Genomic DNA, 25,121 nt, shown 5'->3' with positions numbered 1-25,121 from the left:
TTGTGAAACACTAGATTACTATATTATTTGGCAATTTTTGTCCTGCAAACCTAACCTATCACTGACCAACTACTCTATTTCTTAGTCACTACCAAATGGTTTTGATGACTGCTGCTTTATAATATAGTTTTAGATCTGGTACAGCTAGACCACCTTCATTTATTTTTTTTTTTCATTGAAATTCTTGACCTTTTTTTCTTCCAGATAAATTTTGTTGTTATTTTTTCTAGATCAGTAAAATAGTTTCTTGGAAACTATTTTAATGACCTAGAAAAAATAACAACAAAATTCATATGGAAGAATAAAAGGTCAAGAATTGCAAGGGAACTAATGAAAAAAAACTCAGAGGAAGGTGGTCTAAGTGTACCTGATCTAAAGCTATATTATATAGCAGCAGTCACCAAAACCATTTGGTATTGGCTACGAAATAGACCGGTAGATCAGTGGAACAGATTAGATACAAAGGACAAAAAAGGGTACATCTATAGCAATCTAATCTTTGACAAACCCAAAGATTCCAACATTAGGGATAAAAATTCATTATTCGGAAAAAACTGTTGGGAAAACTGGAAATTAGTATGGCAGAAATTAGATATGGATCCACAGTTAACACCATATACCAAGATAAGATCAAAATGGGTCCATGATTTAGGCATAAAGAGGGAGATAATAAATAGATTAGAGGAACAGAGGATAATCTACCTCTCAGACTTGTGGAGGAGGAAGGAATTTATGACCAGAGGAGAACTAGAGATCATTATTGATCACAAAATAGAAGATTTTGATTACATCAAACTAAAAAGTTTCTGTACAAATAATACTAATGCAAACAAGATTAGAAGGGAAGTAACAAATTGGGAAAATATTTTTAAAAACAAAGGTTCTGACAAAGGTCTCATTTCCAAAATATATAGAGAACTGACCATAATTTATAAGAAACCAAACCATTCTCCAATTGATAAATGGGCAAAGGATATGAACAGACAATTCTCAGAGGAAGAAATTGAAACTATATCCACTCACATGAAAGAGTGTTCCAAATCACTACTGATCAGAGAAATGCAAATTAAGACCACTCTGAGATACCACTACACACCTGTCAGATTGGCTAAGATGACAGGAACAAATAATGACAAATGTTGGAGGGGATGTGGGGAAATTGGGACACTAATACATTGCTGGTGGAGTTGTGAAAGAATCCAGCCATTCTGGAGAGCAATCTGGAATTATGCCCAAAAAGTTATCAAACTGTGCATACCCTTTGACCCAGCAGCGCTACTACTGGGATTATATCCCAAAGAAATACTAAAGAGCGGAAAGAGACATATATGTGCCAAAATGTTTGTGGCAGCTCTTTTTGTTGTAGCTAGAAACTGGAAGATGAATGGATGTCCATCAGTTGGAGAATGGTTGGGTAAATTGTGGTATATGAAAGTTATGGAATATTATTGCTCAGTAAGAAATGACCAGCAGGAGGAATACAGAGAGGGTTGGAGAGACTTAAATCAACTGATGCTGAGTGAAAAGAACAGAACCAGAAGATCACTGTACACTTCAACAACAATACTGTATGAGGATGTATTCTGATGGAAGTGGAAATCTTCAACATAAAGAAGATCCAACTCACTTCCAGTTGATCAATGATGGACAGAGGTAGATACACCCAGAGAAGAAACACTGGGAGGGGAATGTAAATTGTTAGCACTAATATCTGTCTGCCCAGGTTGCATGTACCTTCGGATTCTAATGTTTATTGTGCAACAAGAAAATGATATTCACACACATGTATTGTACTTAGACTATATTGTAACACATGTAAAATGTATGGTATTGCCTGTCGTCGGGGGGAGGGAATAAGGGAGGGGGGGTAATTTGGAAAAATGAATACAAGGGATAATATTATAAAATATATATATATATATAATAAAAAAAATAAAAAAAAAATTAAAAAAATAGTTTCTTGGGAGTTTGATTGGTATAGCACTAAATTAATAGATTAGTTTAAGCAATATTGTCATCCTTAATATGTTTGCTCAATGTATCCAAAAGCACTTGATTTTTTCCAATTTTTTAGATCTGACTTTATTTGTATGGAAAGTGTTTTGTAGTTTTGCTCATAGAGTTCTTGACTTTCCCTTGGCGGATAGATTCCCAAATATTTATACCATCGACTGTTATTTTAAATGAAATTTCTCTTTGTATCTCTTGCTGTTGCATTTTGTTAGTGATGTATAAAAATGTTGATGATTTATGTGGATTTATTTTGTATCCTGAAATGTTGCTGATGTTGTGGATTATTTCTAATAGTTTTTCAGTTGATTCTCTAGGGTTCTCTAAGTATATCATCATATCATCTCCAAAGAGTGATAACTTGGTTTCCTAATTACCTATGTGATTGATTTAATTTCTTTTTCTTCTTTTATTGCCAAAGCTAGCCTTTCTAATACAATATTGAATAGTAATGGTGATAGTGGGCAACTTTGTTTCACTCCTGATCTTATTGGGGATAGTTGCAGTTTATCCCCATTATATATAATACTTGCTGATGGTTTTAAATTGATGCTACTGACTGTTTTAAGGAAAAGTCCATTTATTGCTATACTCTCTAATATATAGGAATGGGTGCTGAATTTTATCAAATGTTTTTTCTGCATCTATTGAGATAATCATATGTTTACTTTTTAATTTAGTTATTGATATAGTCAGTTATGCTAATAGTTTTCCTAATATTAAACCAGCCCTACATTCCTGGTATAAATTCTACTTGGTCCTGGTATATTGTCCTGGGGATGATTTTCTATAAATTTTTTACTAAATATTTTATTTAAGATTTTTGCATCAATATTCATTAGGGAGATTGGTCTATAATTTTCTTTCTCTGCTTTTCTCCTACCTGGTTTAGGTATCAGTACCATGTCTGTGTCATAAAAGGAATTTGGTAGGAGTCCTTCATTCCCTATTTTTTCAAAGAGTTTATATAACATTGAGGTTAATTGCTCTTTAAATGTTTGGTAGAATTCACATGTAAATCCATCAGGTCCTGGGGATTTTTACATAGAGAGCTGATTAATAGCTTGTGCTATTTCTTTTTCTAAAATAGGACTATTTAAGCAATTTATTTCCTCTTCTATGAATCTGGGAAATCTACATTTTTGTAGATATTCCTCCTTTTTACTTAGGTTGTCAAACTTATTGGCATAAAGGTAGGCAAAATAACTCCTAATTATTGCTCTAATTTTCTCTTCATTGGTGGAAAGTTCTCCCTTTTTATTTTTGAGACTATCACTTTGATTTTCCTCTTTCCTTTTTCCTGATCACATTAACTAAAGGTTTTACCTATTTTTTAAAATAAAACCAACTCATAGTTTTATTAAATATAATTTTTTTTACTTTCAATTTTATTGATCTCTCCTTTTATTTTTTAGAATTTCAAGTTTGGTATTTGATTGGGGATTTTAAATTTGTTTTTTTCTACCTTTTTAAGTTGCAAGCTAATTTATGCAAGTAAGCATCTCAAAATATAAAATTTCCCACTATTACCACTTTGGCTCCATCCCATAAATTTTTGTATGTTGCCTCATCATTGTCATTCTCTTGGATGAAATTATTGATTGTGTCTATGATTGCTGTTTCACCCATCATTCTTTAGGATGATATTATTTAGTTTCTAATTACTTTTTGGTCTATTTTCCCCTAGGAAAATTCCCTTGGGAATTGAATGTAATTTTTAATGCATTGTGATCTGAAAAAAAGATCATTTACTACTTCTGCCTTTCTGCATTTGATTTTGAGGTCTTTATGTCCTAATATATGGTAAATTTTTGTACAGGAGTGTACTCTACTCCTTTCTGTCTCCATTCAATTTTCTCCAAAGATCTATTGTGCCTAATTTTTCTAGTATTCTATTTACATCCTTAACTTTTTTCTTATTTATTTTGTGGCTTGATTTATCTAGTACTGAGTGAGGAAGGTTGAGATCCCCCACTAGTATTATTTTGCTATTTATTTCTTCTTACAGCTCTTTTAACTTCTCCTTTAGGAATTTAAATGTTATATCACTTGGTGCATATATGTTTCATATTGATATTGCTTCATTATCTATGGTACCCTTTAGCAAGAAAGAGTTTCCTTCCTTATCTCTTTTAATTAGATCAATTTTTGCTTTTGCTTGATCTGAAATCAGGATATATCCCTTCTTTTTTTTTTTTTTTTAACTTCACCTAAAGAATAATATATTCTGCTCCAGCCTTTTTTTTTTTGTTATGCATGTATCACTCTGCTTTAAATGTGTTTCTTATAAACAACATATTGTAGGATTCTGTCTTTTATTTCTGTCTGTTATCCACTTCCACTTTAAGGGAGAGTTCAACTCATTAACATTTATGGTTAAAATTACTAATTCTGTTTTCCTGCCATCTTATTAACTCCAAATTATAGTTTTCTCTTTCTTTTTTCCCTTTCCCTCAATAACCAGTATTTTAACTATGATGCTATTTGCCCCAAGCAGCCCTCGCTTTTTAGAGTCCCTCTCCCTTTCATCTACTATTTCTGTTTTCCTTTCTATTTAGCCTACCTCTTCTCTTTTCCCATTTCCCCTTCCACTTTTCTATAAAATGAGAGAAATTTCTTAGTGGAACCAAATATGTCTAATATTTTCTCTTTTAGCCAAATCTGATGAGAGTAAGATTCACACACTGTTCATCCTCCTCTCTTGTTTCCCTGAGATGTAATTTCCTTCTTTTACCTCCATTTCCCCTATTTCCAGTGCATCCCCCTTTTCACCTCTAGTTTCTTTTCTATATTATAACAGTAAAATAAAATTATAGATGCACTCTCTATGTTTATCAATAACAGAGATACAGTTTTCTTTTTACATTTTTACGTTTCTCTTGAATCCTAGATTTGGAAATCAAATTTGTTGTTTAGCTATCATCTTTTCATCAGAAATAAATGGAATTCACCTGTTTCATTGAATGTCCATCTTCTTCCTTGAAAGAAAATACTCAGTTTGATGGAATAATTTATTCTTGGCTGCATTCCAAATCCCCTTGCCTTTCAGTATATGAGATTCCAGGCCATATAGTCTTTTAAAGTGGAAGCTGCTGGATCCTGGGTAATCCTTATTTTGGCTCCTTCGTATTTGAATTTTTTTCTCCTGGATGGTTGTAATATTTTTCCTTAATCCAATAGTTCTGAAATTTAGCCACAATATTCCTTGGACTTTTAATTTTGGGTCTCTTTCAAGAGATGTTTGGTGAATTCTTTCAATGGCTATATTACCTTTTGATTCTATGACATCTGAGCTATTCTCTTTGATCATTTCCTGAAAAATAGTATCTAGGCTCTTTGTTTTTTTCATCATGGTTTTCAGGAAGTCTAATAATCCTTAGATTGTCTCTCCTAGATCTATTTTCCAGGTCAGTTGTTTTCCCAATGAGGTATTTTACATTTTTTCTATTTTTTTTTCTTTTTGGTTTTGCTTGACTTATTCTTGATGTCTCATAGAATCATTCATTTCCATTTGTTCAGTTCTGATTTTTAGTGAATTATTTTCTTCATTTACTTTTTTTTTAACTTCTTTTTGCATTTGTTCAATTGAGTTTTTAAATGAGTTGTTTTTTTCTATGGATTTTTTTTTTCCATTTCACATATTCTATTTTCTGGGTGTTGTTTTCTTTTTCCATTTCATAGATTCTATTTTCTGGGAGTTGTTTTCTATTTCCATTTTGTCAAATATATCTTTTAATGAATTATAAGTCTTTTCAAAACCCTCTTGCAAAGTTTTCATTTCCTTTCCCCATTTTCCTAATAATTCTCTTTTAAGATCCTTTTTATTATATTCTAGGAGGGAGCCTTGTGTGGGGAGCAGGTTATATCACCTTTTGGGACTTCATCTGGAGACAATTTGCTTTTAGTCTCTTTAGGGTTTGAAATTGGTTCTTTTCTTTCACCATTTATATTTTCTTTCACTATTTATATTGAGAGTTCTCTGCCTTTTTAACTTTTTTTTTTTTTTAATTGAAATCTGCTTTTAGGGCTGGGGAGGTTTTTCAAGCTTCCTCTACAAGTAGTCGCTTCTTTCACAAGTTGCAATGGCTGTGTTGTGTCAGAGCTGACTCACTCCTGGTGCTGGATAGGCATGACCAGGTTCCATAAGATTGTGGTGTTTATTTTTGTGTCTGTGTTGGATGTTTTATAATTTCTCTGTTGATCAATTGGCTAGCAAACAGGGCAGAGTGGCCAGTTCTGTGGTAGATTCCTTCCTGTATTATTCCCTGCCCTGTGGAGCTCCCACCTATCTGGTATCTATGCTCAGCCTGCTTGTGCCTGGCCCTCCCCCTGTGCCTCAGAAAACTGACCTTTTCTGGTTATCTTTGAAATTATTTTCTGCTGGTAATTTGTTGCACTACTGATATTTGTGGATTCTGCCAATTTAGAGCTGATTCAGGGACTGCATTTCTGAATTAGTTTGAAGGTTGTGAAGGAAGGTCAGAAAGAAACATGTCCTTTCTGCTATCTTGGCTCCACCTTCCCTCCCCCCTTCTTATCCTTTCCCCCTATTTTTGTTTTCTATTTAGCCTATCCCTTCCCTTTTCCTCTTTCCCCTCCCACTTTAATATAATGTGAGAGCAGTTTCTCTGTGTAACCAAATATAGTTTGGTTTTTAGTATTCTCCCATTCTCTCTGAGCCAAATCTGATAAGAATAAGACAATGTTCATTCTCCCTTTTTTTCCCCTCAATTATCATAGGTTTTCTTTGCCTCTTCCTAAGAAGTAATTTCCCTCATTTCACTTCTACTTTTCTCTTTTTCTGGAAAAATCCCCTTTTCATCTCTAATTTCTTTTTTATAGTATAACAGTAAAATCAAATTATACATTCACTGTTTATGCATTCCCATGACAGAAATACAGTTCTCAAGAGTTCTTTTCTTTTTACCTTCTTAAGCTTCTCTTCAATTCTGTATTTGGAGGTCAGATTTTTTTGTTTAGCTCTGGTCTTTTCATCAGAAATAAATGGAATTCACCTGTTTTGTTGAATGTCCATCTTTTTCTCTGAAAGAAAATGCTTAGTTTACAAGGATAGTTTGTTCTTGGCTGCATTCCAAGTTCCTTTGCCTTTTGAGATATCAGATTCCAGGCCCTTCAGTCCTTTAAGGTGAAAGCTGCTAGATGATAGGTAATTCTTATTGTGGCTCTTCAACATTTGAATTGTTTATTTCTGGATGGTTATAATAATTTTTCTTGGTTTTATAGTTCTGAACTTTAGCCATGACATTCCTTGAACTTTTAGTTTTGGGATCTCTTTCAGGAGGTGTACAGTGAATTCTTTCCTTCTGATTGTATGACATGAGTAGTTTTGTTTGATGCTTTCCTAAAAAATAGTATCCAGGCTCTTTTTTTCATCATTGTTTTCAGGGAGTCCAATAATCCCTAGATTGTCTCTCCTAGGTTTATTTTCTAAGTCAGTTGTTTTCCTAATTAGGTATTTTCCATTTTCTTCTATTTTTTTCATTTTTTTAAATTTGTTTGATCAATTCTTAATGTCTCATTGAATCATTCATTTCCATTTGTTCAGTTCTGATTTTTATTGAATTATTTTCTTCCTTTAGGGCACACAATTGAATTTTTTGTATTTGGCCAATTGGATTTTTAAATGAGTTGTTTTATTCTATAGCTTATTTTTCAATTTCAGAAATTCTATTTTTTTAATCATTTATTTTCTTTTTCCATTTCCCAAATTCTATTTTTCAAGGGGTTGTTTTCTTTTTGCATTTCCCAAATTATGTTTTTCAGGTAGTTGTTTCTTTTTTCCATTTGGTCAAATCTATTTTTTAATGAGTTATATGTTTTTCCTTTTTCACTAAATCTATTTTGTAGTGAATTTTCTTCAGATAGTTTCTATGTTGCCTTTTCCAAACCCTCTTTGGTTTTCACTTCCTTTCCCCATTTTTCTTCTCACTCTCTTCTAAGATTATTTTTAATTTTCTCTAGGTGAGCCTTGTGTGATGGGGAACAATTTATTTCACCCTTTGGGGTTTCATGTGGAGACAATGTGCTTTTTATTCTCCTCGGGATTTGATATAGTTTCTTCTCTTTCATCATAAAACTATCTATGGTCAAGGTTCTTTTTGCTTTTTTTATTTATTTTTTTAAAAAGTTGAGATCTGTTTTTAGTACATAGGAGATTGTCCAAGCTTCCTCTAAAAGCAACAGTTGCTGTGCGGGATCAGTATTACTGACTTCCAGAGCTGGATAAGCATGGCCGGGTCCCGTGAAATTCTGATGTTTTCAAGTTCACTATTTACCTTTTGGATTCATGTTGTATGTTTTACAACTTTTCTGCTGATCTACTGGCTTGCAATCAGCTTGCTATAGCTTCCTCTCTGTAGATTCTCCAATACACAGAGCTCTCACTGCCCTGGGTCTGTGCACTGCCTGTACTTGGTGTCTGTGCTCATTTTGCTTGCACATGGCCCACCCCCCTTTATGCCCAATTGAAACAGACCTTATCTGGAGAGCTTCAAAATTATCTTCTGCTGGTAATTTGTTATACTCCAATAATCGTGGGTTCTGCCAGTCCAGAACTAATTCAGAGACTGGATTTGCTAATTAGTTTGAGAGAAGTGAGATGAGGTCAGAAAGAAACTTGTGTCCTCTCCAACATCTTCACTATGCTTCCTTCCCTTATTTTTGATACAATCTTGATGAAACTTTGGGTAAGGAACAAACCTCATCTTCATGACCATATAATTGGCTGAAGAATATATGAAGAAAAGGTACTGAACTGTTTATTATTTTTAAAATATTTAAATAAGTAAAGTGAAACATTATTCTAAAGTTTGCCCTCAAATAATATGCCTTTGATACATATAGTAATATCATAAAATTTCAATAATTTTTCAATAATTCCCTGATTTATTGATATTCAGAAAGGTATCACAAACTGATGTATGACCTAAAATGTTGTTCAGCACTATCTGAAAGATGTCCAGTGATGTTACAGTAAAAGAGGTTTTCTGATATATTTGGGGATACATATTTTTGGGTAACTTTTTAAAAATACAATATTATGAGAATTCTTTAATGATATCCATATCTATATGAAACAAGATCAGCCTAACAATCCACAAAAGGAATTTTAATAAATTCATGATAGATTATTTATAGATCATGACTAATAATTGAATGAGCAATCCATCAAGTTAGTATATCAATACATATAGCATTATTTGATAATTTTGATAGAACATGAATAGAGTCTGAATTGAACAAAAAAGAAGAGAACTTTTTGTATTGCTTTGTAGAAGTTATATGATGCCTTTGACATAGAATGATAGTTGATTCTTTCTATCTCCCTCTCTGTCTCTCTTTATCACTTTACATATGTGAAAACAGGAAGTATCTCAATCCTCAAAAAACATTCAGAAATCATGATTATAAGATGAAGTAGTTTAATGATACAGCACAAAACTGGTATAATAAATGAAAAAAATATGATACACTAATAATTACAAAATCTAAAAGAACTTGAAGAATGCCTTTGGCAAATAAATCTTCTATGAAGACTTTTTGTGCATGGTATGAAATAATTTAACAGTATGATAAAACATATACATTGAAATCTTGAAATACACAAATATGCAAATAACTATCAAATCTCCACATTCAACTTTTCTCTTAATTGGAGTTCGGCATTTACAATCGAGGATATTTCAAACTTGAGATCTCCTTCTCAAATGTTGATTCAGCATGCCCAAAACTAAATTCATCTTTATCCCTAAGAAACATGCCTACCTTATGAAGAACCTCATTTCTGTTTACAAGCTTAGAAAGAAGTCAGGCAATATGAGTGCTGTAGCTATAGTAGTCATTTTATGATGCCTATTAAGAAGTTTGTAAGAGAATTTTTTTTTAATCTATATTAAACTGTGATAAAGGTAGTAGGCTTGGTGACAAGTCACTGTCATGGTTGACAAGAGAGTATGGACTGACAAAGAGTTAGTCACCAGAGGGTGAAAAGAAGATAAAAAAAAAAATTGTAGTTTGGCTGACATAAGAAAATTTATTTATCTTTCCTTGAAAAAGAGTATTCATTTATGTACATTGTACAGAAATGGTCTGGTCTTAGAGACAAATATTATGTATATGTACATGTGATTGATGTTTTAGAATTAGATTATTTAATTTCTAATTGTTTTTAGTCTATCTTTCCCTGGCCCTTTATTGAATATAATTTTATTGCATTGTTGTCTGAAAAGGAAGAGTTTACTATTTCTGACTTTCTGTATTTGATTGTGAGGTTTTTATGCTCTAATACATGATTAAGTCTTGTTTCATTTCCATAAACTGCTGATAAAAAGGTGCATTCCTTTTTCCCCAGTTAGTTTTTTTTTAGAGATCTATGAAATTGATATTTTTTAGGATCCTATTAACTTATTTAGTTTATTTCTTGTTTATTTTGTATTTAGATTTGTCTGATTCTGAAAAGGGAGGGTTGTGCTCCTCCTCCAGAACAATTTTTGCTGTCTATTTCTTTTTATAAATGGCTTAAAATCTTCTCTAGGTTTTGCCTGCTCTACCACTCAGTACATGCACAGGATTGCTGCTATTTTATTATTTATAGTACCCTTAATTAAGATGTACTTTCCTTCCTTATCTGTTTTAATTAGTTTTACTTTTGCTTTATCTGAGATCAGAATTGCTACCACTGATTTTGTTTTTTTGCTTGCTTTTTTGCTTCAGCAGAATCATAATAAATTATCTTCCACCCTGTATACTCTGTGCCAAATGTGTTTCTTGTATGGTAGGATTGTGTTTTTAATCCACTTTACTATTTCTTTCCATTTTTGGGAGAGTTCATCCCATTCATATTCATGGAATTCATTATGATTATTAGCTCTGTGTTTCCCTCCATTCTATTTTCTCCCCTGTATATGCTTTTGTTATTTCCACCCTGTCCTTAATGTTTTTTTTTTAACTCACTCAACCCAGTAGTATATCTCCTATCACCTCTCCCCCTTCTCTTATTAGTGTTTTTTAAATCCACCCTGCCCAGTGTCTTATATACAACCACCCTCTCCCCTTGTCTTAGTTTTTAACCCACCCCACCCACTACCTTATCTTCTATCAATCATTCCCCCCTTTTCTTTTTTTCCTAGTATTTCTGTCCTCCCTTTTATACTGTCCTCTCTTTTATTTTCCTCTTTCTCTATCCACTTTTTTATAGGGCTAGATAAATAAATCAAATTGAATGATTAACTTATTTCCTATTGGAGTCATCCCTCAGATGAGATCAAGTTTCAGGCAGTGCTCATTCCCTTCACTTCTTTTCCTCAATTGTAATAGGTCTTTTGCATCCTTTCCATTATAAACCTTTTTCCTTCCCTTAATGTCTTTTTATTTAATGTTCTCACATCAGAATCCATTCACAAGCAAACCCTCAGTCTGTGTGATATACCCTCTATTTGTTCTAGTGACAGATACATTTCTCAAGATTTATATTATATAGTTTTTCCATTTAGGGATGTAAACAGTTTAACTTTTAAACACACACACACATACATATACATGTGTATATATACATGTATATATGTATATATTTCCCATTTACCTTTGTATGTTTTTCTTGAGTCCTGTGTTTATAGATTAAATTTTCTGTTTATTCTGATTTTTCAATATAAATGATCTAAAGTATCTTACATCATTGAAAGATCCATTGCTTCTCCTGAAAGATGATGCTGAATCCCGCTGGGTTGTTAAATCTTGGTTATAACCTTAGGCCCTTTGCTTTCCAGAATATGGTATTCCAAGCTGACAGATCCTTTATCGTAGAAGGTGTCAAATGCTGGGTAATCCTGAATGTTGGTTGTTGATATTTGAATTGTTTTTGTCTGGCAGCTTGTAGTTGTGTTTGCTTGATATTGTAATTTTAGAATTTTGCAACAATGATTCTTTGGGGTTTTCCTTGTGGGATCTTTTTCTGAAGGTAGTAGATGAATTCTTTTTATCAGTATTTCCCCCTCTGTTTTTAGAATATTGGGGCAATTTTCTTTAATGATCTCTTGTAGAATGCTATCCATAGCCTTCTTTTTCCTCATAGCCTTCAGGTAGGCCAATAATTTTTAAATTTTCTCTTTTGGATCTATTTTTTAGATTGGCTGTTTTCTAATGAAGTATTTTAAATTTTCTTCCATTTTATCTTTTCTTGCTGTCTCACAAAATAATTAGCTTCCATTTGCTCTGTTCTAGTTTTTGATGTGTGGTTTTCTTCTGTTAGCTTTTATATCTCGTTTTCCATTTGGTTAATTCTACTGTTTAAAAAGTTTTCTTCAGACAATACTTTTCTTTCTTTTTCTAAGTTGGTGACTCTCAAGCATAACTCTCATTTCCTTTCTCATTTTTTCTTCTATTTCTCTTATTTGCCTTTTAATATCTTTTATGAGCACTTCCAAGAAGATTATTTGGGCTTGAGGCAAATTTATTTCATTTTTTGAGATTTCTTCTGTGGATATTCTGTCCACATCTGTGTTTTTGTTTTGGTCTGCCCTGTTACAATAGTAGCTTTCTAGGGTCAAGGTTTTTTCTGTTTCCTGCTCATTTTCTTTTCCTTTTTTTTTTTTTTTATGGTTGAACTCTGCTCCTGGATTAAAGGAGTCACTGTCCCATGTCCCAAGTTTCCTGTGCAGCTTTGAGCCTTGGTTTGTGTCTCCAGCGGGGTGGGTAGCTTTGGGTGCTCTGTTCAGGGTTTCTTGGTTTCCCAGAGTTTGCCTTCTGAGTTGGGACTGAAAACTGCCCCACTGATTTGCCCCTCTATGGAATCAGGACTGAGAATCTTAATAGCTGCTTTGTTGTGATTAAGATTCTCGCACTGGCTTTTCCAGAGTCTATCCAAGCAGGGCTGAACACCTTTTTCACCCCAGTGAGACTGAACTTTCTTTTCCAACCTGTCTTAAGATGAAAAGTAGTTTAATTCTATCACACTCTATTGACAGGCTTCATTTCATGTGGTTTTTGAGGGAACCTGGAAGAGATCAAGCAGTGTTCTGGATTTTCTCTGATATCTTGGTTCCACCCCTCTATTTTTTACACTATTAAGTAGTCTACACTAATTATCTAAAATATGCAACATATATTCTCATAATACAGAAAATGAAATGTTATGAGATAGCAACAATGAAATAGTGTATAGAAAATAGCTTTGGCATCAGGAAAAGGTGGGTTTGTGCCTTTCATCCAATGTGTGTAAGTTATGTATGTATAAGTCACTTAAAATGTACCTCAGTACTCTCTTAAAAATGAATTGTAGATTTAAATTGGTGGAGACTTTGAACATAGAATGTTCTACCCATTATTGAAATCATGTAGTCAGAGATTTTAATATATATGGAGAGAGATATTTCACATATTATATAATTTATATTTTATATGTTTTAGGCAAATTCTAACGACTACAAAAAAGAGAAAAATGCATATGATTTGAAATTTAATATTTCCCAGTAGTCAGAATGATATATTCTTTGTTCATCTGCCTATTTTTACACAGTTGCCATAGCCAGACTAAGGACTGAAAAATTGCTGTCATGTTTTTCCCAATTATCATTTTTCAATGCATGCTGTCCATTTTTTTTTTTTGCTTTTTATTTTTTTAATATACAATGCCATACCCAGCAGAGCCTCTGTTACTTTCAGTGCTGCCCCAAACGAAGCAGAAAATCCATGACTAGACCTGGCAGTCTTCTGATGTCACTGGCTTTATTACTTCTTTATGTTTCTCTGATAGGCTCAGGGTAAATCAAATAGGGATTGGGGTAGATCATAGTATTCTTCCATTGGTGATGATAAATGGTTCCTTTGTTCTACATCCTTTATAAGCAGTCTGACAATGCTCGATGAATTTTGAGCAATATGGAAGAGACCACTTTTTCAGCTCTACCCATTCTAGATTTTCCTGAGCTTCCTTCAAAAATAACAAGATTAATTAATCAAAAGCCTTGGAATGACCTACATGAAATTGTTATTGATCGTCCCAATTTTTTTGTAATCTAAATTTCTAAACATTACTTTGTTTATATATCGTGTTTATTTATCTGTATATTATGCAACCCAAATTTAATATGAGCTTATTGAGGGCAAAAACAGTTTCATTTTATTTGTATCTGTAGCCCTAAGGCAATATCATTCACAAAGCATTTCTCATGTGTTTTCTTATTAGATCCTTATATCAAGCCTGTGAAATATTCAATTTTTATTATCCCTGTTTTAAAGAGCAAAAAACAAAACAAAGCAAAGCAAAACAAAACAAAACAAACAAACAAACAACAACACCAAAAAAAAAACAAAAAAAAAAAAACCTAGAGTTTTGGGAGATTAAGATCTTTTGTCAGAATATGAAAGCTCATAAGAACCTAAATAATTTGAACTCAGTTGTTTCTGTTCTTTCTATAAGTCTAACACTTTCTATCCATTGCATAACCTCATAATGAGTATTAAATTGAAATGAGACTACTAAGGAAATCTGGTCTCCTCCACACCTCTACTCAATTTACATTTAGTAATAAGTAATCTGGTCTCTTCTATGCTAGTATTCCATGGTTTTAGTATTCTGACAAAAAAATTTTCATGACCAATTAGAATCTCTCTTGCTTTCATTAAAACTATTACTTTTTGTTTTGTGCTCCTGGTACTTGAGCCATAATATACTTTTACCAAATGAACAATGAGAACTCTGACACAAGTCAGCTTGCAGACTTCATATTCACATTAAAACTGAGTTTAAATGTTTTCGATACTCAGACATTTAGATTAATCAAGGATGGATTAGTCATGTCTTTTAGTATGATATTTGCATTTTTTTATATAATTAAAGACTAATGAACATGCCCTTTATGTGATATTTTAGTTCATGTATAACTTTATAAATATTTCAACTTTGTGATAATTAAGTAAATTGAACTTGATTAATTAGTAATGCAATCAGCAGGTGTAATTTCAAAATCATATTGCATCAAAAAGTAGAATTTTAATGTATCTTAATAGTTCTTGAAAGGAATTTTCCCAAAGATTTTATATTTTCCTAAAGTAAAATACAGGTAAATAGAGTTCAGATAGTCTCTTGATTACAGGAAGCTGATGCATTACTTTGATTATATGCTGAGGGAACATTTGATGTATGCTCAGTTCTGTTATGTATAAAAGCTTAAAGAATATTTTGCAAATATGTCTTGTGGAAATATTCTCAAAAGGGACAAGTATTTAGGTTGTAAAATACCATCTCTTTCACTGAAAGGGCAATTTCATTGTAAAAATACAAAAATAAAAGATGACATGGAAATGTAAATTAGCATGTCAGTAAATGGTTTAGTTTAATTGTGCTAAAGAAAGATCACCAAAGGAAATAGGCATAAGGGTTGTGGGTATGAAGAAGAAAGTAGGCAAGAAAAAAAAATACTTATTGAAGAAAAGAGATCTGTTCATAAAGTATAACTGCTTGACTTTAAAAATAAGTTATATTACAAAAATATGTAGCCACAGTCAAAATGTATGCTATTTTCTTTACTTTGATTTATTTTTTCATCTGTTATTTATACTTTTCATAGTTGTCATTTTAAAATCAAAACAATTCCATTGCTTACTTCAGATTATTCTCCAAAGCACTAATAGCTTGTTATCTTTAAATATTTTGAGTGTGTATTAAATATTATCTCAAAGCTATTTTTCTTTGTTTTTTTCTTCAGTTGTTATTTGTTGTTTTGTTTTGGTTTTTCATAAGTAGGTTTCTCTTTTGATATGTTATTGTTTGTCCTTTGTCCTTGAGGAGGACCATGCTATCAGGATGTTGATGCCATGAAATCAAGTGAACTGTATTTAAGTGAGGGAGGGCTATGCAAGGTCATCTCCCTCACTTTCCTCTCTAGAGCCATATAGGTCCAGTGGCCAGATATAGATCAGGAAAACTGAAGATGGCCTTGGTTGCAAAAAGAGATTTTGACCTTTTTAAGTTATGGTCTTTAACAGATCTCAGTTTGAGTAAAACTACACACATTCAGTGATTAAGGTTAGGTAGCAATTGAGGCAAAGAATGGACCCTTTAACCTAGTTCCAATAAATTAAACAAATAAAAAAACAAGCAAATTAATGAATAAATGAATAAACCAATAAATGAATAAATGAATGAATGAATGAATAAATAAATAAATGGATGGGTGGATAAATAAATAAGTAAATAAATGAATGAATGAATGAATGAATAACTAAATTAAAAAGAAGGAATAAATGAAAGGAAGGAAGAAAGGAAGGAAGGAAGGAAGGAAGGAAGGAAGGAAGGAAGGAAGGAAGGAAGGAAGGAAGGAAGGAAGGAAGGAAGGAAAGAAAGGAAGGAAGGAAGGAAAGAAGGAAGGAAGGAAAGGAAGGAAGGAAGGAAGGAAGGAAGGAAGGAAGGAAGGAAGGAAGGAAGGAAGGAAGGAAGGAAGGAAGGAAGGAAGGAAGGAAGGAAGGAAGGAAGGAAGGAAGGAAAGGAAGGAAGGAAGGAAAGGAAGGAAGGAAGGAAGGAAGGAAGGAAGGAAGGAAGGAAGAAAGGAAGGAAAGGAAGGAAGGAAGGAAGGAAGGAAGGAAAGGAAGGAAGAAAGGAAGGAAAGGAAGGAAGGAAGGAAAGGAAGGAAGGAAGGAAGGAAGGAAGGAAGGAAGGAAGGAAAGGAAGGAAGGAAGAAAGGAAAGAAAGGAAGGAAGGAAGGAAGGAAGGAGGGAGGGAAGGAAAGGAAGGAAAGGAAGGAAGGAAGAAAGGAAGGAAAGGAAGGAAGGAAGGAAGGAAGGAAGGAAGGAGGGAGGGAAGGAAAGGAAGGAGGGAGGGAAGAAAAGGAAGGAAGGAAGGAGAATTAGCTCTGGGAGGGATAGACCTCCAGAATTTTTGGCTCAAGCAGAAAGGATTGCTATTTACAGTCACTCTCAATCTCTCTAGATCCAAACAATGACTACTTGGGGCACTTGATTAAATATGAACATAACATACTTGAAAAAATTAATTTATTCACATTTTTAAAATTAATTTTGGTTTATTTAGGTATTAGATTTCAACCCTGGTTGGTTTTTAAGACATTGAGAATTTGCTTCTGCCTTTTACTAATACATTGTATATCATATAAAATCTTATACTACAACATGCAAAGTTATAAAATACTTAAAAATCATTAATCAGGTATAAAGTAAGTAAAATTATATTTGAACCCTCAAATCATCATTAAAATTTAATTTATGATTTTATGAAAGTATTTCTAATTGTTTAGTCAGTGTAATTCAATAAAAGTAATTGGCTTACTTTTATTATTAACATGTGAGTTGGCTTTCCACATTGAGGTGAACCTTAACATGTTCAAAATACCTTGTTCTGAGACACACCAAGTAACTTTTTATTTCTACTTGTTCTTCCATTTCAAAATAAAAACTACCAAATCAAATGTAAAAATTTATTTCATTTTTTCCCCTGGTTGCTGCCCTCCTCCTTCAAATAAATCATGTCTGTTGAGTGACTAATCAAGAGTTTTTATTTTCCAAAAGGTCTTTGATGAAAAGACAACAACCAAAAATAATACGCTACAGATGTCTGTAATCCAATTTGGTATTTGGCTCATTCTACACTACTATATATCATGAAACTGAGTTAAATTATTCACTGGTGCATAATCTGATTGAAACCAGCAAATCAAGCTTGCTTAATTTACAAAGCAATTCCCACAGAGCAAGTTGTGGAATTGAACTGTAAAGAAAGCACACTGTTACAAATTTAGAAACGATACATTTCTTACATTAGAACGATAGTAATGGACTTCTAAAAGATGAATTCTTTTAAAAAGTATTTTTTTCTAAAAGTAATATTTAGTACTTATAAATAACATTATTTTAGAATACAAAGGCATACTCATACACATATATAAAGTGATATATGTGTGCATGTATATGAATACATATATACTAGATATGTGTATACTTTTCTTCAGAAGAATATCTGCAGAATAATAAAATATCTTTTCTTCCATAGAATGTGGTGTGTATGCCTTGGATGGTTTTTCCCCTCAAAGAAGCAACCATACTTTTTCTTAACCCATTAAAGATTTTTTACTAATTTGAAAATAATGGTTTTTTATGTAGGATGACTTTGTGATATAATTAAATGTTACTCAAACTGTATTTACCTGGAGTTTCCAAAAGTACTATAGAATACAAGTTCCAGTGTATTTTAATGTACTGTTATGTTAAAACAGCAAGAATGTCAATTTTATAGATTATGGAGAATATAGATAATAATGGAAACCATTTTTTAAAAGTTCCATGATTTTACAGTTCTTTTTTTATTATTTTATTTAGAATTTTTTTCACAGTATATATGCATGAGTAATTTTTTTTATAATATTATCCCTTGTATTCATTTTTCCAAATTATCTCTCCCCTCTACTCCCTCCCCCCGATGACAGGCAATCCCATACATTTTACATGTGTTACAATAAAACCTAGATACAATACATGTGTGTAAATACCATTTTCTTGTTGCACATTATTAGCTTCCGAAGATATAAGTAACCTGGGTAGATAGACAGTAGTGCTAACAATTTACATTCACTTCCCAGTGTTCCTTCTCTGGGTGTAGTTATTTCTGTCCATCATTGATCAACTGGAAGTGAGTTGGATCTTCTTTATGTTGAAGATTTCCACTTCCATCAGAATACATCCTCATACAGTATTGTTGTTGAAGTGTACAGCGATCTTCTGGTTCTGCTCATTTCACTCAGCATCAGTTGATTTAAGTCTCTCAAGCCTTTCTGTATTCCTCCTGCTGGTCATTTCTTACAGAGCAATAATATTCCATAACCTTCATATACCACAATTTACCAACCATTCTCCAATTGATGGGCATCCATTCAACTTCCAGTTTCTAGCTACAACAAAAAGGGCTGCCATAAACATTTTGGCACATACAGGTCCCTTTCCCTTCTTTAGTATTTCTTTGGGATATAAGCCCAGTAGTAGTACGGCTGGGTCAAAGAGTATGCACAGTTTGATAACTTTTTGGGCATAGTTCCAAATTGCTCTCCAGAATGGTTGGATTCTTTCACAACTTCACCAACAATGTATCAGTGTCCCAGTTTTCCCACATCTCCTCCAACATTCATCATTATTTGTTCCTGTCATCTTAGCCAATCTGACAGGTGTATAGTGGTATCTCAGAGTTGTCTTAATTTGCATTTCTCTAATCAGTAGTGATTTGGTAAAAGTTCCATGATTTTAAGCATTTTATTGAGATCATCTAACATAATTTTCTGTTTACTAAAAATATAATTATTCAAAAAGGAGGGTTTAAAAAAACTGATGAATGGAAATATGAATCTCTGTAACTCAGAAATCAGAGTCAATCAGGAAATTCCCTAATAGAATGCAAAAAAGAATCTACTTCATTTTGTTCTATCTTAGCTTGGCTTGTTTGGAAGCCATGTCTATATTTGGGAACCTAAGTAGATGAGAAGAATTATCTGTTAATGCAATTTTAGAAGTAAAATTTGGCCATTCAGAGTAAAATTTTTTCAAAGCTATGGCTTCCCCCCCCCTAAGCCTTTTAGATTGGAAAATAATTTCTCCTTTACTCCTCTAATTTCTTTGTTATGTGATCTCTTATATCTACTTTGTTTATTCTTTTGATACTTACCTTGGTATATGGTATGAGTTGTTGGTCTGAACCTAATTTTTCCAGACTTCTATTGAATTTTCTTAGTGATTTTGTTCAGATTGTGAGTACTTTGCCTATTTTTGTATGTTGTCAACTTGATCTATTTCACTACTTGACTTTAAAAAAAATCGGTACCAAAATGTTTTAGTGATTACTACTTTGTAATCTAGTACTGATAGATCACCTTTCTATCCACATGCTTTCATAATTTTTCTTGAGATTCTTGATCTTTTTGTTTGATAATATAAATATGATTTTTTTTCTAGCTAACATAAAATGTTTCTCTGGTAATTGTAGTGATCCAACGTTGAATAAGTAAATTAGTTTAATATCATAATTTTTATTATATTGGGTCATCTAATTTATCAACAAATGTTATTTATAAGCAACAATTTGTTTAGCCATGCCCATTTGATTATTGTTCCCTTGATTTTCCAGTGCTTTACCACTACAAGAAGAACTGCTATAAATGTTTGCATAAATACAAATCACTTTAAACTTTCTTTGCTTTCAGAAAGTAGGCCAAGTGTCAAGGTTATCAATTACTTTCTTTGCCTGATGAGCAAATTGATAATTAAAGAATTGCAATTACTTTCCAAAGTCACCCATGTAATGAGCAACAAGCATATGATTTACCATAAGGTCTTTTGACTTTAAATCTACCATTCTTGCTTTTGACAGTACTTGGATACAAGAAGATGGAGAAAAAAAGGAAATCAAAGATCCAACTTCTATCTTGTATCCAAGTATTGTCACTTATTCTATGACATGTCACATTGGCCACTTATTTCTCTTATTGTAACCATTGCCAGCAACACAGTACAGGACCTCATTTCTACTTACTTACCACATAATCCAAGATATCTTTGCCTTCACTCATCATTCCTTCCATACTAATATTTTAAAAATTTTTTTAATATTCTTTGCATGTAGAGTTAATCACTTTTGCTCCTCTGCCAAATAATCTTCAACTGTTCTGTATTGCTTCTTGAATGAAATCAAAATGCTACAATCTTCTACAAACTGACACTGTCTTTATCTTTCCAGATTTAGGTTACATTGTTCCCTTCCAGGAATGCTTTTTTTTAATCCAAAATAGAATCTTGTTGATCTTTTGAACATGCTATGAGATAAGGATCATAGCCCCAGAGTTTGAAGGGACCTCAGAAGAAATATAGGTCAATTTCTTCATTTAGGACATTGACATTTGTCAACAAGGACAAAATGAAGACCACATACAGAATTTGAACTCATATCCTCTGACTTGAAGCTACTGCTTTTCATATAGCACCATTTTGTATCTGTATGCAACATTCCCCTCTTTTTGTTCCATTCCCTTTGTCTTGGATTGAATTTTCTTGCTGCCATATTTCTTATCCATCCTCTGAAAACCATTTTAAATTATATTTCTATTAAGAATTCCATAATCTCATTTCTGATAATAAACTTCCCCACAAATATAAGTAGAAAGAAGAGATTCACTGATTTACTAACTATGGGATGATGTTTAAGAAAAACAAATAGTTGGGTATCTAAGAACTTAGTTATTTTAATTTGTATAATTGAGAATTTTCCACAGTTGAGATTATTCCTTATCTATTAAGTGCATAGACTGAAGGAGGAGGCTCATTTGGTTACTCAGAGCACTCTGCTAATAAGGCCAAAAGTATTTCAAAAGTGAGCCAATCAGTCTGATGTAGCAATGAATATTGTAGCTACAAATTGTTATATCTTTATAACACAAGCATCTTCCCAAAGTGCCAAATGGTTTGGGAAGTGTAAAGGAGACCATAACAAGACAAAAGAACTAAGGGATTAGAACAAATTCATTACCATTCCCAGTAAACACCTCAACAGTACAAAGCACTTTATTGGATAAGAAGCTTCAATTTGGAAGGACTATAGGTTATTAGTACTGAAGATATTATTCAAAATAAACATATTTTTTAAAATCTTAAAGTATTTTTGTTTGGGTAACATTTTTTACAATACAGAATGTGGGAAAACAATTTAAATGTTTATGATTGTTTATGGGAAATGTTGATGGGAAAGAGATAACAATATGCCTATAAATTTTGTTGCTCAAATATGGGATCTTTTGTTATTTTTGTGCTGGCTAATTTTCCCTCTGGAAACATTTTCACCAGATTGAGAACAAATCTAAGAACAAAAAAAATCAATTACCTTCTGAATGATCTTAATGGTCTTCTGTGTCAAATAACAAAGAACTTCTGTATTACTCAATCTAGCCCACTGCTCATACTGTTAAATCATATTTATACAGCACTTTAAGAGTTACAAAGCACATTACATACATCATCTTATTTGATCTTCCTAGCAACTTTATGAGGTACATTTATAAGTATGTCAATCTCCATTGAGATTTGGAGAAATTGGTTATTAGAAAGGTTACGTAATTTACTATGAATTATACAGATCATTACATGTTAGAGGCAAGAACTGATCTAGGTTTCTTCTGATTCCATCACTCTTTAAAGCATATTGTCTTTTTCAATAAGCAGTTGATATTTTAACATTATATATATATATGTGTGTGTGTATATATATATATATATATATATATATGTATATATATATATATATATAACATATATAAAACTGTGTCAATAGTTATATAAAAATACTTAATATTATTTGGCTCTTTTGAGGGTTTCTTTAAGAAGTCTATAGATAGAATTTTAAAACAATTAGCCAAAGGCTAACTCTTTCAAATAACAGCATTCTCTTGTTTTAAACATAAGGAGGTTGATGTTTAAATAAGCAAAATAATTTGTCCAAATAACAAATAAAATATGAACTCAGAATCAAGTGTTTCTGATTCCAAAGAGACCATTCTTTCCTCTACATCACATTTCAATTCTTTTTGGATTAGTACTCCCTTGTTACAAATTATATGAATTTTAAAACCTTTGATTTTTTAATTATTTGTCAAAATTTTATTAAAATCTTTGAACTTTTAAATTTATGCATATTTGTAGTATGAATGCTATGAAGTGGTCCAGTATGTGATTCTGTTTTTGCACACTCATGTTTGCACTTATGTGTTTAGAGGCCCAGGTTCATATTAATCTATGTGAGGAAAGATTAGTAATATATAATTTCACAGATTACCTAAATAGATATTCATCCATTCTTTTATTCAGCACTTGTAAGCATCTACTATGTGTAAGACATTAGGCCCAATAAAATGAAAAGATCACTGAACTGGGTATTGAGACTTAGCTTTTTATTATATAGATGCCTTTGAACAGCTTGTTATCATCACAGTGAACAAATTCCTTAATCTCTCTAGGTCTCTATTTCCCCTTCTGTAAGATGAGGAAAGTAGACAGGATGAATGTCATTTTAAACTTGAAAATTTAATGGGAAAAACAAGTAAGCATTTACTATGTGACAGGCACATTGTTATGAACTTGGGATATGAAAACAAGGAAACAAAACTATCCTTGCTATAAAGGAGATTTTATTCCAGTTAGAGAAAAAGAGCACATACACAAGCACTCCAGTTAGAAGTGGGAAGGGATACATGGTCTCATTATAACTTTATTATCATGAGTAATTTTTGTGCAACATCACCATGACCATCAAGAAGAATAAGAATTCATCCAATTCATTAGATGTTTTAAAGCAGATAATATATGTACACAAATAATTATAATACAAATTAGAAGGCATCTACTTGTGACAAAACCGCACAGATGTATTGTCTGTCCTTATTTGTACCCTTTCTAATCTCCAGGCTGAATCGAGTCAGTGTAATATTAAGAATAATTAAACTTAATTTAAGAAAAAAATATTGTTTGGCTATTTAAGAGTAGTCAATTTAAGAACAATTACAGAAGTTTATATGACTCCCTCATAGATGCATCTATCTCTTTTCAGGCAATGGTAAGCCATAGTTCCTGCCCGCAGTTAAGGCATCAGTAGAACATTTTAAAGTAATATTTATGCTTTCTATTTAGAGATATTAGAGATATATACAGATTTTCAGATTGTGTATTTGCTTAACATGATGTTGAATAAAGATCCAAAGCATCTTTACTGAAATTTCATGACTTGAATTTGTTTGTATTATAAGGCGTCATTTTCTCTCTTATTACAGTGCAAGCTAGAGTATCAAGCGTGTGTCTTAGGAAAACAGATCTCAGTCAAGTGTGAAAGACGGTGCCCTTGCCCTTCAGATAAATCCACAACTGTAGTCAGAAATGATAAGAGAGGTAAGTAATGAAGATTTATTGTGTTTTTTCTTTAACAAAATGATAGGAGATAGAAAATATGAGCTTATTCATCACAGATGGTGATGTATTCTTCCAAACTGATTCTAGTAAAATGCATTATTTCACACTAAATTTAGAGTAATCAGATTTCAGACAATATATTTATGTGAATACACACATATATGTATATACATGTGTTTATATATTTATATGTATGAACATATACATATGTATATATACAAACATATTTGAATATACATATATATTACCTAATTTTAACATTCTCTAGTTTTATTAAATCTGACTTTTGTTTTATTTTCTCATACTGATAAATTCTGTCAATGATACTATAGATTTGTAATCAGTTAAATGGAGATATACATATATATATATATATATATATATATATATATATATATATATATATATATATATATGTATATATATGGATATGGATGTCTTTTTCTTCCTTACTCTTTGTGTAAAAATATACCTAGTATCCTGTCTTTTGGTATTCAACTATCTTATGTTACAAGAGTTGGTCTTTCAATAGAATACATAATATGTCATTGGAATTATACTTAAAGTTTTTCTATTCTCTAATAGATAGCTTTTCAGAAACCAGGGTCCTCTCCAATAATAGTGAAAAACCAAATGTCAGTTTTCTGTGATTGTGTATATAACATTAATTTTTGTGTGTGATATTATTTCTTCTGTGTTTGATTTTTCAAATTGTTATTCATCCTTAAATTTATCTTCTATATTCCACATTTGGAAACTTTTTCTTCTAATAAAAGTATTTAACTTTATGATCTATATACAATAATATATAATTAAATCCATATTGAGAATTATTCTGTGTAATAATTCTATTTCACTATTTTTGCTAGATAAAATATTTCCCCCCTTTATACAAATTATGACATAAATCCTGCCTTTTTGAAGTTATTTCTAATTCTTATAATTTTTGCAAAAATTAAAAAGATATAATTTGGTCTTGCCAGCAATCATATTTGTTAAATATGTCTATTATATTGCAACAGTTCAATAAGGTTCCTATTCTAAAATGTATATTAAAATAGTAGCACATGATTTGATGCAGAATAAGGTAACCACAAGCTCTTATTGTCTTCAAAAAGAACCCAGTATATGGTGGAGAAGACAAAGTAACA

At 31.9% G+C, this 25,121-nt stretch overlaps 1 protein-coding gene across 2 annotated transcripts in view; it reads left to right on the top strand.

Annotated features, from left to right (window-relative positions):
• Positions 1 to 25,121, top strand: part of SPOCK3 (SPARC (osteonectin), cwcv and kazal like domains proteoglycan 3) — a 618,678-nt gene that overhangs the window by 425,754 nt on the left and 167,803 nt on the right. For both annotated transcript variants that reach the window (XM_074275104.1, XM_074275105.1), the window contains exon 6: positions 23,835 to 23,949. In XM_074275104.1, the coding sequence (XP_074131205.1) occupies positions 23,835 to 23,949 (115 nt within the window). The remainder of the gene's footprint in view (positions 1 to 23,834; positions 23,950 to 25,121) is intronic.

Source organism: Sminthopsis crassicaudata, chromosome 6 (genome assembly GCF_048593235.1).
Source record: "Sminthopsis crassicaudata isolate SCR6 chromosome 6, ASM4859323v1, whole genome shotgun sequence".
Taxonomy (NCBI): Eukaryota; Metazoa; Chordata; class Mammalia; order Dasyuromorphia; family Dasyuridae; genus Sminthopsis; species Sminthopsis crassicaudata.
The sequence above is the reverse complement of the archived record's forward strand: the minus strand, read 5'-3'. Positions and strand labels throughout refer to the sequence as shown.